Source organism: Chaetodon trifascialis, chromosome 3 (genome assembly GCF_039877785.1).
Source record: "Chaetodon trifascialis isolate fChaTrf1 chromosome 3, fChaTrf1.hap1, whole genome shotgun sequence".
Taxonomy (NCBI): domain Eukaryota; kingdom Metazoa; phylum Chordata; class Actinopteri; order Chaetodontiformes; family Chaetodontidae; genus Chaetodon; species Chaetodon trifascialis.
In genome coordinates this window covers 31517665-31532990 of record NC_092058.1, presented here as the reverse complement: position 1 = coordinate 31532990, position 15326 = coordinate 31517665, and the positions used below count along the sequence as shown (strand labels likewise).

The window sequence follows — 15326 nt, the reverse complement described above, 5'->3', positions numbered from 1 at the left end:
GCTGTGCAGTGAGTCCAAACCTGGGACAATATTGTTTTTTGATGTAAATTAAATTTCTGACAAGGAAATATGAGAAAATGTTCATGTCTATATATATGTGTGTGTGTGTGTGCACACACACACACACACACAAACCAATTTTACGAACCAATTAAAAAAAGTTCGGCCTGCACCTTTGACTGTCTGAATATATCCTGACAGATCTAACGCTGTCAGGATATATTCAGGATGCTGATAACTGTAAGATTTTTATTTGGAGACATTTCGTCATATTGCGATGTATTTCCCCCCTCTCTCGCCCCACGCAGGCGTGTTGATTGAACCCTGTTCTCTCCCTCTAACTTGTTGGGAGTCCATCAGGTAAGAAGGCCCCGCAAACACATGAATTCAACACGGCCCTTGTAGCGAGTAGAAGAGGCTGCTGCTCTTTGTTATTCCCACACAACACTGTGGATTCCAGCAAACTTCTCGTGTGCCCTACAGAGAAAAAAGCCGCTCTTTTCATTTGTACTTGTATTCCTCTGTCCAAACTGAGGCTTTTCTTTTTCCTCTCTCTCTCTCTCTCTCTCTCTCTCTCTCTCTCTCTCTCTCTCTCTCTCTCTCTCTCTTTCTCTCTCTCTCTCTTTAATCCTTCCCCGTATTTCGGAGGAAAAAAAAACACAAAACCAGGTTCACGCAGTGCTTTAGTGGCTAAAAGTGAAAGAGCTTGTGTTTTTTCTTTCTTTTTTCCTCCCTGTGCTGAGTTGAATCGCTCTGGAAAATTGCTTCTTTTGAATAGAAGGTAGGAGGAACAACGTTTAATAGGATCCTGAGGGAGCCTGTGCTCTTAAACAGGTGGAAATTGGACGTCCTCGAATTTATACAAATAGTAAGTATATAAGCTGGCATGGAAGGGGTGTGGGTGTGTGGGTGTGTGGATGTGTGGGTGGGGGGGGGGGGCTATCTCAAAGGATTAGCAGCTTTCTCCTGGAAAAAAAAAATCTCAAACTGAAAAAGATTACTGTGTTGTTACACAAATGAAAGCAGGACACTTGTACAACTCTGGCAATGCGTGTTTAATGATGAAAACACAATTATAATAATATGTTCACCCATTTTCTTGAGGGAAATGAATTCATATATATGTCGCATTTGACATATGGCTGCCTATGTGACCCGTGCCAGCCCCTCTGTTTTTCTGAGGGCGGACAGGGCGTCTCCCTGTCACCCACTGAAGAGTTTGGGTGCCCGCTGATGTCAGGAGACAATGATCCGCGCTGAGGAGGGGCTGCCGCTGCCAACGTGTGACACAGAGCAGTAGCTCTTCCACACCCATCTGACCGCTAAAGAGGTAAACTGCGACACCGACTCAACTTCATACTCCTCATTCTCCAACAGCTGCGGCGTTCTTCTTCTTCTTCTTCGTCTTCTTCTTCTTCTTCTTCTTCTTCTTCTTCGACCTAACGAACTCTGTAATGCCCTGTTAATTTTAATTTTGTGTGCACTAGTTAATGAGCATTAATCCATCACCCCTGGATGCTATTGTTGCAGGGGGTGGCCATTTGAATGCAAATGCGTGACACTGTGACAGCAAGGTGCTTATTAAACTGATGTGCCCTCCTGTCTTTTCTGCTGGGAGCTCAGGAGAGTGAGAAGACTCGGGGCAACTGGAGGAGCGGTCGGACTATACCGGGAGTTGCTCACATCAAGTTCTGCTCTGCCGCAAACAAAACAAAAACAACAACAACAACAAAATGGCAAGTTCTGCCTCTTTGGAGACGGTGATGTCCTGCGGTCGGACCGGACCGTCCACGACTCCCAAGACCCTGGCCTTCTCCATAGACCGGATCATGTCTAAGAGCTCGGAGCCGAAGGGGAGCGCGGAGGAGCGGTCAGAGGGGAAGAAGCTGCTCGGGCTGTGCTCCCCAGTCCCCTGCATGATCCCGCTGCAACCTTTCAGCTACGACCTCCAAGCCAAGGCGCTGATGAACTACTCGGAGCTGTGGAGAGCCAGTTTCAGGGGGACTTTTTGCGGTTCCGCGGCCGCTCCGTGCAAAGGGAACTGCAGCATGTGTGGCAAAGCGGAGCCGAACTTGAAGCAACCGCTGCTGACGTCGGGGAGCAGGGTGGTGAAACCACAGGTCATCCACCAGACCGTGGCTGTGCCCAGCGGCGGCTCGCTCTACTATCTCAACTACCTGGACTCTGCGTACCAGCAGTCGGAGCTGCTGGCCGGACACTGGTTCTCCAGCCCGCAGGCCCAGGCCTCTCTGTCGGCGCATCACAGGCTCTTGCTGCTGGAGAACGCAAAGTTGGCCGGGGTGGGAGCCGACAAGCTGCCGACCCCTCAGTACCCGCACAAGGAACATTTACCAGGGCAGCTGGACCAGATAGTGAAGGACAACCACGTCCTGAGCACCGAGAAGAACGGCGTCAAGACAAACAGCAAACTGAGCAGCAGCGGCAGCAGCGGCGCTGCAGACGGAAAACCGAAAAACTTCACGTGTGAAGTGTGTGGAAAGGTATGGTTATTTTTTTCAAGTGTGTATTATAGTGCGTAAAAAGCAGACTGCTAGTAGATTTATTTTTAAAATGTTAATATAGTGTCTAAATTTTAGATTCAACATTAGAATTGAAAATTAACTTAAAATCAAAGGATCTAACAATGTCTTCCGTTAAAACGAACACCCCCAAATAAATAAATAAACAAATAAAATAAAAAGGAAAAGAAAAACAATTAAATAGATTTATCTTAAATAGATAAAACAATTTTAAGCAAGTAGCTTTCAGAGGCCCACTCATTGTCCAACTGATTATTTTTTTATAACGTCCTCGGTCTTCTTGTTTTCTTCGCAGGTCTTTAACGCGCATTACAACCTGACCAGACACATGCCGGTGCACACCGGGGCCCGGCCCTTCGTGTGTAAGGTGTGCGGGAAAGGCTTCCGTCAGGCCAGCACGCTGTGCAGACACAAAATTATCCACACACAGGTGAGCACGCAAGCCTCAGTTTTTCTTTAAATTGTACCTGACCTCTATACTTCCACTTTGGATTTCATTTTGCTTTGTTTTTCTGTTTAATTGTGCCTGTTCAGGAAAAGCCTCATAAATGCAACCAGTGTGGGAAAGCGTTCAACAGAAGCTCGACTCTCAACACGCACGTACGAATCCACGCCGGGTACAAACCTTTCGTCTGTGAGTTCTGCGGGAAAGGATTCCACCAGAAAGGTAATAATCCAGCCCGATGTCCGCGTTAAAAGCCTCGAATTACTATCATTATTTTTCAAAAACTTTTGCAGCTTCTGGAAAGAGTTATAGTGCTTGGTGTGCCAAGCAACACAAATCGATTCATTTTTTTTGTGTTTTGTTGCGTCGTAAAATGTATGAAATCGCGAATCTCCGCGTTTAATGAGAATACTTATAATCATAATCATTTCACTTCTTTTAATAAAATAAGGTTGCAGGTTTCAGTAAGAAACCTAACGGCCTTCTATGTTTCGTCATGATGAAACAACGTGCCTTGAATTTCGGTGTTGGATGGTATTTTGTTGATGATTTTGTCTTAATTTCTTCTCTTTTCTTGCATAGTTGGACTTCATAAAGTATTATGTGCAGTGATTTCACAGCATTAAATTTGGTATAAGGGAACAGGATTTTTCCCCCCAAACAATGACAGTTTATCCTCTACTCTCTTATTCCTGGGAGGGTGCAGCCATGCAATGACTGGGATTAAAGTCTCCAGTGAATGTGCAGGGAAATCACTGTTTTTCACTGTGAGGGAATCCTTAGAGTTTGGGATTGGTCGGCTGCTAAAATAAATATTAGCAGAAGTAAAAGCAGCACCAAATGCTGCTGCTCTGAGTTATCTGTGAGTGTAATGAAAGGGGAAATGATTGCACGCCCACCGATGAGCGTGAAGCGATCAGTGGAAATTGGACATGTCACTTTACACAGACTAATTCTCCCTTCAAGACACAGCATTTGCTCTGGGTCAGCTGCTAGACCCTGGCAAAGTTAGGAATCGGGGCTTTTTTGTTGAGTTGTTGCTGCACTTGATTGTGACAAAGTTTGACAACTTCTTGACTTCAATGCACAAAACCCTAATAAATGAAGGCTGGGCAGAGCAGAGGGACTGAGGAGGCTCTAACTTCACAATGAACTGCTGACCTTGGCAGGGAAAAGAAGAGAGAAGGGAAGGAGGCCTCTTTCATCCTCACTTTAGAAGATTCTCAGTAAACAGCACAGTGTCTCACTTTCCCCTCCTGCTTTTCTTCTACCCCCCTTTAAAATTAGCCCGCTTTTCATGTTATTTCAGCTGTGATCTTACAAAAAAAAGAAAAGTCTGCAACAAGGGGAGATAATTCCGTTCAATTTTTTTGCCTTTTTATTTGTTTTTCAGATTTTCGTGAATCAACTAGCTTCATTTACTTTGTTTGATGTATTTGGGTCTTAGATCGGTGGAATTAACTGTAAATAATCCAGATGCTTTGGTACAATAGCTTATTCCTTATCATCATGAGAATATTGGCTTTAGAATTTTTAGATGTTTCTGAGAAATGGTGTGTTTATTTTTCTTTGTGTCCCATGTAGGGATACACAGCTGCTGTTGTGCAGTGTTTATTTTTTATGAATTCACATACAGACATGATGTGCAGTTTTGATCCTGTGCATCAACTTACAGAGAACAACTAACATTTTTTTAAATGATTATTTTCCCTCAGGAAAATGTACATTATGAAATGTAATTTACACTTCACAGGAAATTTTGCCACTTTGATATTATATTATATTATATTATATTATATTATATTATATTATATTATATTATATTATATTATATTATATTATAGCTTGTTTCATCTGAAGACTTCCTGCTTTTTTCACCACCGAATCCTTTTTTTTGAACTGCTGATCAAACATGACTTTCTGCTCTGGGAATAAATGAGATGAGATTTCTTCATATTATGTCTTTCCACTATCAACCAATTCTTACTTCATATGTGTGTGTGTTAATTTTTCCTTTTGGAATTTTCCAGGAAACTACAAGAACCACAAGCTGACTCACAGTGGGGAGAAGCAGTACAAATGCTCCATCTGCAACAAGGCCTTCCATCAGATCTACAACCTGACCTTCCACATGCACACACACAATGACAAGAAGCCCTTCACCTGTGCCACCTGTGGCAAGGGTTTCTGCCGCAACTTTGACCTGAAGAAGCACATCAGGAAGCTACACGACAATGGCTTCTCTGCGGCCACAGAGGCCTCCAGAGAGTTGCAGAGCTGAGACACATAATGCGTTTTCATTTTCCACCTCGAACTGTGAGGCCTCCAAAAGACTGGCTTATGTCCTGCATTTGTAACTGTGTTGAACAATTTTTGAAAGTCCAGGGAGAAGGTGTAGTGTAATGAGGCTGGATACGATCCCTTAAAAAGAACTGTGGTAATCCTATAAGATTTAGGATCCTGCCCAAGTGTCCCAGCAGGGACACTGTGATACAGAACACACCAGATGGTACAACAACACTTTACACTCAGCACTGTAGGAATATTAGAGTTTTTTTTTCTGCCCATGAAATTTCTTCCTGATTGCCAGTTACAGGCATCAAACAGGAGAAATCATCTGTCTTCATGATGGAACTGTAAATAATAGGTTATGGAAATAAAGAATGTTATTTAAAATGTGAATCATTGCCATGTTGTGTATTTCACAGAAAAAATGTTAATGTGAATAAATAAGTTATAACTTATACTGAAGACTGAATGTGTGAGCCATGCTGTTTGTTTTTTGAAGACATTTGAAAATAAAGCTGAATAATTTGATGACAGTTGTATTAACTAAGTTTAGAAACATTTGTTTTAGCTATTGGTTTTTGCTGACTAATACAAGATGTGACAATTTTACAGTAGACATGAAAAAAATAATATTTTTAATATTGAATAATTAATTTAATATTTAGTTATTTAGATCTGTAGAAGTTTAGACAATGAACACGGAGACAATTTGCCAAACAGATGAATGAAACACAAAAGCCAGAAGAAAGATGAATCAACAAAACAGGAAACAACACTTTCCAAATTCAAAGAGATGTTCTTTTTTTATTGATTCAACTGTTGTGTCTGATGTCATATATATATATATATACATACATATATATACACACACACACACACACACACATATATATATATATACACACACATATATATATATATATGGCTGTCTTATTTTGAGGTATTGTTAGAAATCCACATAGACTCGATCTGCCTGTACTGTATGCTCTGCAGCCACTTTGCTTCACCATTTATTGACAGACACGATCTTAATAATGCAGCATTTACACTTGACTCCGGCGTAATGGTGCAAATGATCAGAGATAACATGGGCCCTTGAAAGCGAATTACATTAACCAGCTAAATGGCTTGGGGAGACTTGATTGGGGAAAGGGGGGTACTGTCGCATCCGGAGCCGCTCATCAGAACAGGAGATAATGGAGCACTCAGGCCGCAGCTCCTCATCTGGGCCTCTGCGTTAATAGACCACAAGTTATTCTCCTCACGGCTCCTGGAACAATATTATCCCTGCACACATTCTGTTGAGAGGCAGATCCGTGCTCCCAAATGGCGCTCTTTCTATTAACAGCCAATTAGCGCTCAGCCAGGCTGGCCAAGCCTGCTGAAGCCTGGCAGAGCTAATATTGCCAGATGAATGCCCTGCTCACCTATTTCATCAGTCTGCACCAGAGACACAGACGTTTGCAGGAAAATCCAACAAACTGTTAACTTGAATAAACCAGACTAAAGGGCTGGTGGACAGTCGGTTCAAATAGAGGAGTGTTGGGCACGGTGAAAACTTTTCTCAGCACAGGCCATGTTACAGTTCCACCAATAACATTCAGATTAAAATGGTATCATCATCTATAGTTAGCGAAAGAATAAAGCTGCAAAGCTGGTCAACTCAATTATTTGGAGAAAGTAGGTTGTCACTTGATGGAAGTGATAAGATCTGAATGAACAATGGGATGAAATGCATTCTCTGTTGTTGCTGTAGTCGGGATTTAAGAAACACTGGGTCAAGCGTTGTAACCCCCACCACCTGTCCTGTGTGTATCCACACTGTCACAAGAACGAAACAACGTCCAAAACACAATGGAAAAAAAATCAATTTGTGCTGTTTCATAGAAACTGTTCCAAATGTATTTGGTGGAGGAGCATAAAATATTGAATCCCAAGTCTGCTTTTAAAAACACGTGCAAGGCAGGCTACAGTGTAAAAGCTCCAAATTCACTCAAGCAACAGCAAAGACAGAACCCTACTGTACGTCCTGTCCACCTCCACACATTCCAATGGACCTGCATGTCCTCACTGAAGTCACAGTAACACACTTCCTCATGAGGTCTTAGTGTTTTAACGTGACACGAAGAGAACTATATGATCAACATTTGCTTTCATTTTTATCCAAAACAATGTGTGCACATGAGTCCACAGCCTGCAGGCTGCGCGACATGATCAACAGTGTCGGAGCAGTAAACAACCTGAAGGCAAGCAAGTTGCCCTTTTCTCTGCACTTTTTTCCCTGCACCTCTCCAACATCTGAGCAACCGCCTCAGCGTCCACAAACACGTTAATTGACGAACGGGAGCTTTAATTAAGGCGCGCCCACGCGGAGGAGATTAGAGGCGGGGGCCGGGAGGGAGCGCGCCCCAATCGGCTGTCAACAGCATGAGGACATCTTTCTTTTGCTCCCTCCGCCACCGGGGGATCACCGGGGATTCAGGCAATTTACGGGCCACAAAGGACCTCGTTTGAGACAGGAAGAGAAGAAAAGAGAGAGGCGGACTTTTTGTCTGGCCGATTGAATTGATTGTAAATGGGAGATTAGCGGGGAAGCTTCAGCAGTGCTCGTAAGTGGCCGATTGAGGAGGAGGGAGAGAAAGGGACCAATTAAGTCTACCAAATGTTAACTTACATCAGTTTCCCCTCAGTTTAGCCCACATGAAATTCCAATTAAAGCGTCCCTGCACTAGCACATTTATCTTCTCCAGAAGAGGGTGGACGGGTGACAGTTTGTGTCACTAACATCAGCCGACATCCAGGCTCGGGACAGGCCGTTTGGATACAGCATTTCATGTTGCTAATAATAATATTAACACCATATATAGGTAATGACGGCAACAAAATAAACAGAGAGCCTGTGAAACAGAGAGAGGGAGAGAGAGAGAGAGAGAGAGAGAGAGAGAGAGAGAGAGAGAGAGAGAGAGAGAGAGAGCAAAGCAGAGTGAGAGAAGAAAGTCTGTCCATCAGGCTTCTGAATCTGGAATCAGCCACACACATCAAGCTGTTGACGGACAATCAAGGTTTTTTCACCTTACAGCTGTATATAATATCAGTACATTAGAAAGAGAACCAGTCATAATGTTCAATGTTTTTATGTCTGATTATTAGCTACAATTGCCAGAACATGATTAAAATGAAATTACCTGCATGGTCACCATTGCCCATGAATGTTTGAGTAATGGTGACAGTGTCAGAGGTAAAGGCTTCAATGTCCATGGGATGTTTTGTGGCTGTTTAACACTGCTGCATTTGTCCAAATAAGGATATTTGAGGACATTCACAGATTGTGAATTTGAACTGAGAGAAAACATTTCTGAGAAAACACTGAGCAGAACACCCCTGCAATTTTCTGTTTGAGGTGGAATGTCCTGATTCTCCTTGTTAAAGCTCCAATTCTGTTGAATTGTTTTTTTAGCATAGTTTCAGATTGTCCAATGCTTGTCTTCATACATGATCGATCCATTTTTAGATTTGCACTTTGTAAGAAGTGCTAATAATGATAAAAAAGAAGAAAACATTAAGTTGAACTCTTTCTCCAGCAGTTTCATTGTATTTGCTTATTGTTCTGCCAAGCAGCAGACTGAAAACTTAACACTGGGATAATATTCTGCTTGGACTGGCCTGATGTTAGGGAAGCCCCCTCCGCACCTCGTTAGGGAAACACTGGCCCTTCCGCACAATGAGCCCCCAGGATTCATTGTAAAGTACTGAGGGGTTAATGAGCAGTGGCTTCTCATCACTCTTTGGCTCTATTCCTGCTTGAAATGAGAAGCTGCTGAAAGGATGGAGGATGGAACAAGCTGCAATTGAATTTAGAAATGCTGAGATGTTATGTTTAAAAACACATGTATGCTACATTTCTTAAGAGCAAGTTTGACAAAGTGTTTACTGAAGAAAATGCTGCCATTGACCCTGATTTAGCTTAAAAACATAACCAGAAAGCCCCAAATGTGCTGGGGCTCAGCACTGAGGAATCCTGGGCGTGATGCATGGAAATGAGCCACTCAAGAAGCAGCCGAACACACAGATTAAAATGGAACAACCACGGCATTCACTCGCACCTCATTTAGATTCTTTTACAAAGTCAACCCCAAGCCCCTCTTCACCAAAACCTAATCAGAATGTCTTAAAGACAGCAGAGAGCAGCTTGTGCCTGAGATGTGCCTGCCTGCCTGCCTTGGCATGTCAAGGGCATGGTGGGCTGGGCGGGGGTGCTTTGTGGCTGGGAGGGGAAGTGGTGGGCTGCTGGGAACTGAGCAGGGAGGGAGCTCTCATCGCTTATCTGTTGTCAGACACCACTCTCTGACCTCCATCCATCCATCCATCCATCCATCCATCCATCCATCCATCCATCCATCCATCTGTCTATCTGGTCTTTACCTCCAGGGGAGGAGCAGAGGGGGAACCTCCATCTCTTGCAGGTGGTGGAGGAGGTGGGTGATGCAGGCCTGACCACATCAGGTTTTGCTGTTTCTAAACAAACTTAAGAGAGCTGACAGTGAGGCACAGATATATATTTTTTAATCTATGTTTGACCCATTTTATACGCACAAAAGTTCCAAAATCTTTCAAATATTCACTGCTGCCACATTTCACTTATTCTTGTCATGTTGGAAGATCCTCTAAAACAATGTTTGGTCCACAACACATTAACACAAGGTTTAAACTGCATGCTAAAAGTGACCTGACTTGAAATGAAAAAATTTGTCAACAGTTTTGACAATCAATTAATTTGTTCTGTCATTGATTAAGCACCAATGTCAAGCATTTTCTTCCCTTGATTATCTTCGGGTTTTGCACCAAACAAAACAGGCAGATTGAATGACATCACCTCGACTCTTGGAAACTACTGATTTTCTTTTCTTTTCTTTTCTTTTTTTTATATATTTTTTTTATACACAACATAATTAATTGATCAATTGGAAAAAAATGACAGTACAATAATTGAACAGTAATGAAAAGAGAGTCATTAGTTGCAGTGTGACACACATTTAACATCATCATTCTTATTTATGATCATTAAAAGGTAGCCAGCATTAAAAATATGACACAAAAGAGGAATCTTTCCTACTTCCTAATACTTTGAAAACTGACAAGTCATCATCAGAACACAACAACGACAGGAAACAACAAATTGTATTCTTAAATTTGGCTATTTGTTTGTACATTTATGATAGAATTCAATACCAACTATGCATTTTATCACATTTCATTTACAGTATTTTTTGTGAATAGTCATTTATAGATGAAAGGATTTATGTAGTGTTTTCTACAGAATACATTTAATATAGCAGCCTTAGCAATTTTGCAGGACTGTATTTGCACATTTAGAGAGGGAATTCTGCTTCTCTAAAGAAGGATGTAAAAACCCTCTCTGTAGATATACACTGAGAAGGCCTTTATGGCTATCCATAGCAGAGCCATCGTCTTCCTGTTTTAGTCATTTTGATCCATTTTTTTTTTAGTTGTTTTTATTTATGGACCCTACTGACCCATTTTAATTAGTTTTTACTTAAAACATGTATTGGCTGTTTTGATGTGTCATGCTGTAAGCAGTACATTTCAAAATCAGGTAGAGCACAAAATTGAACAGCCATGCAAGCATCTTCAAATGACACATGCACATTTTCTGAGGTGGAGATGGAGAAGCCTTGTTCTGACATGATCTGCAGTGGAAACACTGTAGAAAACACAATATGAAGCTCAGGAAATAATGCATATGCATTAAATATGAAATCATAGCTACCATGTCAGAGGTGCATGGCACTGGCTGGGGCAGTCATTTTGGAACTGGGAGACAATCTTGTGTATACCTGGGTACAATCACAAAATCAGTAACTACTTTTGGATATGCTACCGGACACCACAGCAAAATGAAAAACTAATACTGTCTCATTTATCAGTAAAAACAAAAAACAAACCAACAAAAAAACCCCCAAACAAACCAGATGCATTAAATGTAGACAAATCAGTGCATAACACAATCTCTTGAAAAATGTATGTCTTTGTTCAGTTAATACAAGCAAATTAATTAGATACTCTGCTGCTGCAAACCAACGAGCCACTTTCTCCATCACGCTCTGACTGCACTCAGCTCTTTTCTAGTGGTATTAAAGCTGTGTGTCATTGTGAGGGAGGATCAGTTGATTTGGGGATGTCCGGTGCCATGGCTAATCCCTTTGACCTGACCTGGCCCTGCAGGGAAACGTCCTCTCCTCCTTCACTTAAGGCCACAGTGTTAATGATGTACCACTCTGTGAGCTCACACAATTAAAAGACCCCTCAGATTTAACAGAACTCTATAACTCAACAAGCTGCGACCACTACAGGATGAGCATTCCCTGTAAAATAAATCTATAAATAACAGTAAAAACATGTTGTTGTTTTTTTCTTTGAGACTGCATGTTTAAATAATGCTAGTGACTAAGTCATACAACTCATTTGTTAAACTTCAGACAATTAAACGTGAGGTTCTATGTTTCTAAAATGTGATCGAAGTGTAGATTTTTGAACTGTCTAATCTCTTGCAAAATGTCCACTCTGGATCATTTTCCTATGTGACTGGCAGTTTGTTACAAACTCCAGCTTTTCTTCTGAACACAGGCTCTTAGCTGTCTTGTAAAACTCAGGGATTAAAAATCTGTGTGAGACAAGACCCTGGCTAAAATGAACTTACCCACCGTCATAAACATAGGTTGATTTAGAAAGAGGAAAAAAGGAAAAGGGCAAACCAACATGCAAAATTCAGTGAGCTACAAGGACAAATGCACTTAGATAAACTTCTTCAGTGGAGTTTGGGTGGCCAACAAGCAACTTTCACAAGACCACATTCTGACAGAGTATTTGCAGGGAAGTTTTATGGTGAGCAAACAAATAGCTAGGAAGCTGAAACCTCATTTGGAAGGAGAATTTGTGAAGGAATGCCCTGTTCCTGCTACAGAGCTGCTAGCATCAGACAAAGTAAGATCATTCCAGTGTCACTTTGTCTGAATTAATTCATACAGATGAAGGAAAACCTGTCGTGAAAACTCAGTGATACCAAGTGTTTGTGTGATTTGGCCTCTCATGGTGGACATTACCAAGCACCTCTCAGAGCTGAACCTCAAACTCCAGCCAGCTTCTCAGCTCCCTGCTTTCAAATGCGAAATCATTTGAAGTGAAATTAAAGAAATTAAAGCTGTGGCAAATGCAACTGGAAAAAGGTAACACTGCATTTTCCAACTCTGCAAGAACAAAAGCCTGCTATGACATCCGAGTATGAAGATGTTTCAGAACAGGCAAAATAAACAAAAGGAACTGAACATATTTACTCTGTGGAGCCAGCTGATGTGCCTGACGACACACAACACAAATCACTGAGCTGCAAAGCAACAATCTATTACTGTGAGCAGTTCTTTTTAAAAAGGCTCTTGCAAAGACTCTGTCCTGCTCAAGACTGACTGACCCAAAGCTGGAAAACCAGCTGTGAGCATCATCATCATCATCATCATCATCATCATCATCATCATCACTACCTCTCACTAATTCCTCATAATCCCTAGTATTAGTAATATTATATTTCAAATTTAAATGAAAATACATGTATTTTAAGTAGTTTCCTATACACACTGCTGAAAATGCATCTAAATAAATCAAATTTGTAACTGCAATAATGAGTGTGGGAAGCCTCTACATGTTCATGAGTTCAAAAATACAATGTGACAACTTACCCAGTGGTAGGGCTACTGGTCACTGATCTCTCCTTAACCATTTAGAGCTCTAAAATAAGAATATACACTTGAATTACATTTAAACACTTTTTGAACAGGGACACAGAAAGATGCAGAAAAATCCAAACAGACAGAGTGATTACCCGTGTGCTTTTTCCTAAGTAAGAAACTATCACAATTTAAGTGTTTGCTTTGACTGGTGTGTGTGTGTGTGATAGTAAACTGATTAGAGTGTGATAAAGGAATCAAGCACTACACGCTGGTGCCATGCATGGATCCATGCCCAGGCAGAATCAATATCAACAAAAGGCGCAAGTACACAAACACAAAATTCATACGTGTCCTTTCAGCTGCCCACTTAATCCATCAGTCAATATGAATAGCACTGCACATTCTGACTTCTGACTACTGGGCAACGGCAGAAAGACATCTGTGGAAGCACAATCGATACAGTCACTGAAGTGGAATTCAGCAAGCACAATCCCCCACTGGGCTACTCTGTAAGAGCAATAATACAGCTCAAGTATATTCAAGTCTAGTAGGGGAAGAATTTCACATTAGCTCCAGCTCCAGAAAGCTGGTTCTGTTTAAGTACACAAAATTTGAAAAAAATCCTGTTGGAAGGAGTTATGAGAGCCAAGAGGTTTGTGATTACAGTGACAAGAGTAAAGTGAGGCTGTTAAAGAGGAAATGTTATACTTCTGCCTGTGCAGTCAACGAGGAGCTGGGCCAGGCTACCTTAAGGCCAGTGTTGCTTCCTCTTAGTGTACAGCATGAAGCCTTCTATTTAATGTGAGACAACATGACAACAATCAAGGCCTCTGTGAAGGAAAAGACAAAGAGCTGGCAGCTTTGGCTCTTAAGTAGAGGTGACGTGCCATGATCAAAGGAGAGACTTGGGACTTACGAGCTCGAACAGGGTCAGAGGGAAGCCTCAAACAGTGCCACCACGCACGACATTCAACAGACACCCTGATTGCCCCGTGAAAAGGAAATTCAGAAACTGAGAGAGAAAATAAAAAAAAAAGAACTCTTCAACAATAAAATGATGTAATTTGCAATTTAAATCGCATCAGCAGTTGATACAAATCTGTGATTTCTCCAGCCTTGAGATCCAAACAAATGCAACAGAGTCAAAGTGTGAAATAATAGGCTGCAGAAAAGCAGCACGCCAAAATATTTTCCCTCCTCCATTCTTTCCCTCCTCTTCACTTGCCCCTGCTACACCCACAGCATATCACTGAATGAAATGCAGCATGCAATTACCCATCATCCAGTCAACTGGCGTCGACACCTAACCATTTGTGCGGCTTTGGGCTCAGCCAATTATCTGCCAGGGCTCTCAGTGGGCTCTCAATAGCCAAACCACATTGCATAATTGTACAGCTCCAGAGTCACGCCATGCCACCAGAGAAGGAGCAGGGCTGGAGGAGAACCAGGCTGCTGTCTGAGGGGTCACTGTTGTTGTCAATGACTGCACAAGGTCTGGTCACTGACAACAGCGGCGACTTGGGCTCCAGCACCCTGGGGCTTCAGCCATTAGAATACATAATGCAGGGCTAGTCATTTGGAAGGGCTCCAGATCGTGCTCTTCAAAACCCTTTTAGATAATTTGCTACATGACATCTTCATCATCCCCGCTCTCACCCCCCCACCAACCGATCCTGTCACTCATGATTGGACACACAGTGCTAATATCTCCCCACCCCCATCTTCCTCTCATCTTCGTGGCCTTGACCTTACAGCACTTGCCCCCTATCCTGCCCCTTCACTAAACCAGCACCCCACCACCCAGCCCCTATCAGTCCAGACTGGTCCAGTCAGTGGTGGCCGGTGGCTAGTTTAACCCCGAGGGCCTGCAGTGCAAGGGCCCCAGCTGAGGAGCTTGGGCAGCTGCCAACCACCAGCCACTTCAACTAAGGCTGTCCGGATGATTGCGTTTGTCAAGCCGCCACTCCGCGTCAATCGGCTGCAGGTCTGATCACCGACAATTAGGGGTTAAAGAGAGGGAGGAGGTGCCATCTCTGGTGACGTAAAGAGAAGCGGTAAAAGTAAGGAGGTGGGGGGTCTTCATCCACCCTGGCAGTGGAGAAGCAGGTGCTGAGTTTTTTTTTTATGTTTTTTTACACCTCTGTTGTTGCAGCAATGTCTCTGTTCTTTACATCCTCACGCAACTCTGATTATATCAACCAGATAAAATGTGGGATGTGTTGTTTTTGTGACCTGCTGTGGCCCCCATAAGTGGAAGCAGTCATATTCAGCAGTCTCATTTTGCAAACAGCAGCTGACAAAACCAAAGCC

At 42.4% G+C, this 15326-nt stretch overlaps 1 protein-coding gene across 2 annotated transcripts; it reads left to right on the top strand.

Moving 5' to 3' along the window:
- Positions 1 to 999: 999 nt before the first annotated feature.
- On the top strand, positions 1000 to 5802 carry fezf2 (FEZ family zinc finger 2). 2 transcript variants are annotated; one of them, XM_070959077.1, is made up of 5 exons: positions 1000 to 1330; positions 1624 to 2501; positions 2836 to 2970; positions 3075 to 3207; positions 5016 to 5802. In XM_070959077.1, the coding sequence occupies exons 2-5, from the start codon at positions 1734 to 1736 to the stop codon at positions 5264 to 5266; spliced, it is 1287 nt and encodes a 428-aa protein (XP_070815178.1). In that variant the 5' UTR covers positions 1000 to 1330; positions 1624 to 1733; the 3' UTR covers positions 5267 to 5802. The 2 variants fall into 2 exon arrangements, with proteins under 2 accessions (XP_070815178.1, XP_070815176.1); XM_070959075.1 differs by having other exon boundaries at positions 1219 to 1330; positions 1531 to 2501.
- Positions 5803 to 15326: the final 9524 nt, after the last annotated feature.

Bases quoted from the DNA above. Each gene is read 5' to 3' on its own strand.
- fezf2 (XM_070959077.1), top strand. From the start codon at position 1,734: ATGGCAAGTTCTGCCTCTTTGGAGACGGTGATGTCCTGCGGTCGGACC. The intron at 2,502-2,835 runs GTATGGTTATTT...TTTTCTTCGCAG, and splicing joins CGTGTGAAGTGTGTGGAAAG to GTCTTTAACGCGCATTACAA. The intron at 2,971-3,074 runs GTGAGCACGCAA...GTGCCTGTTCAG, and splicing joins ACAAAATTATCCACACACAG to GAAAAGCCTCATAAATGCAA.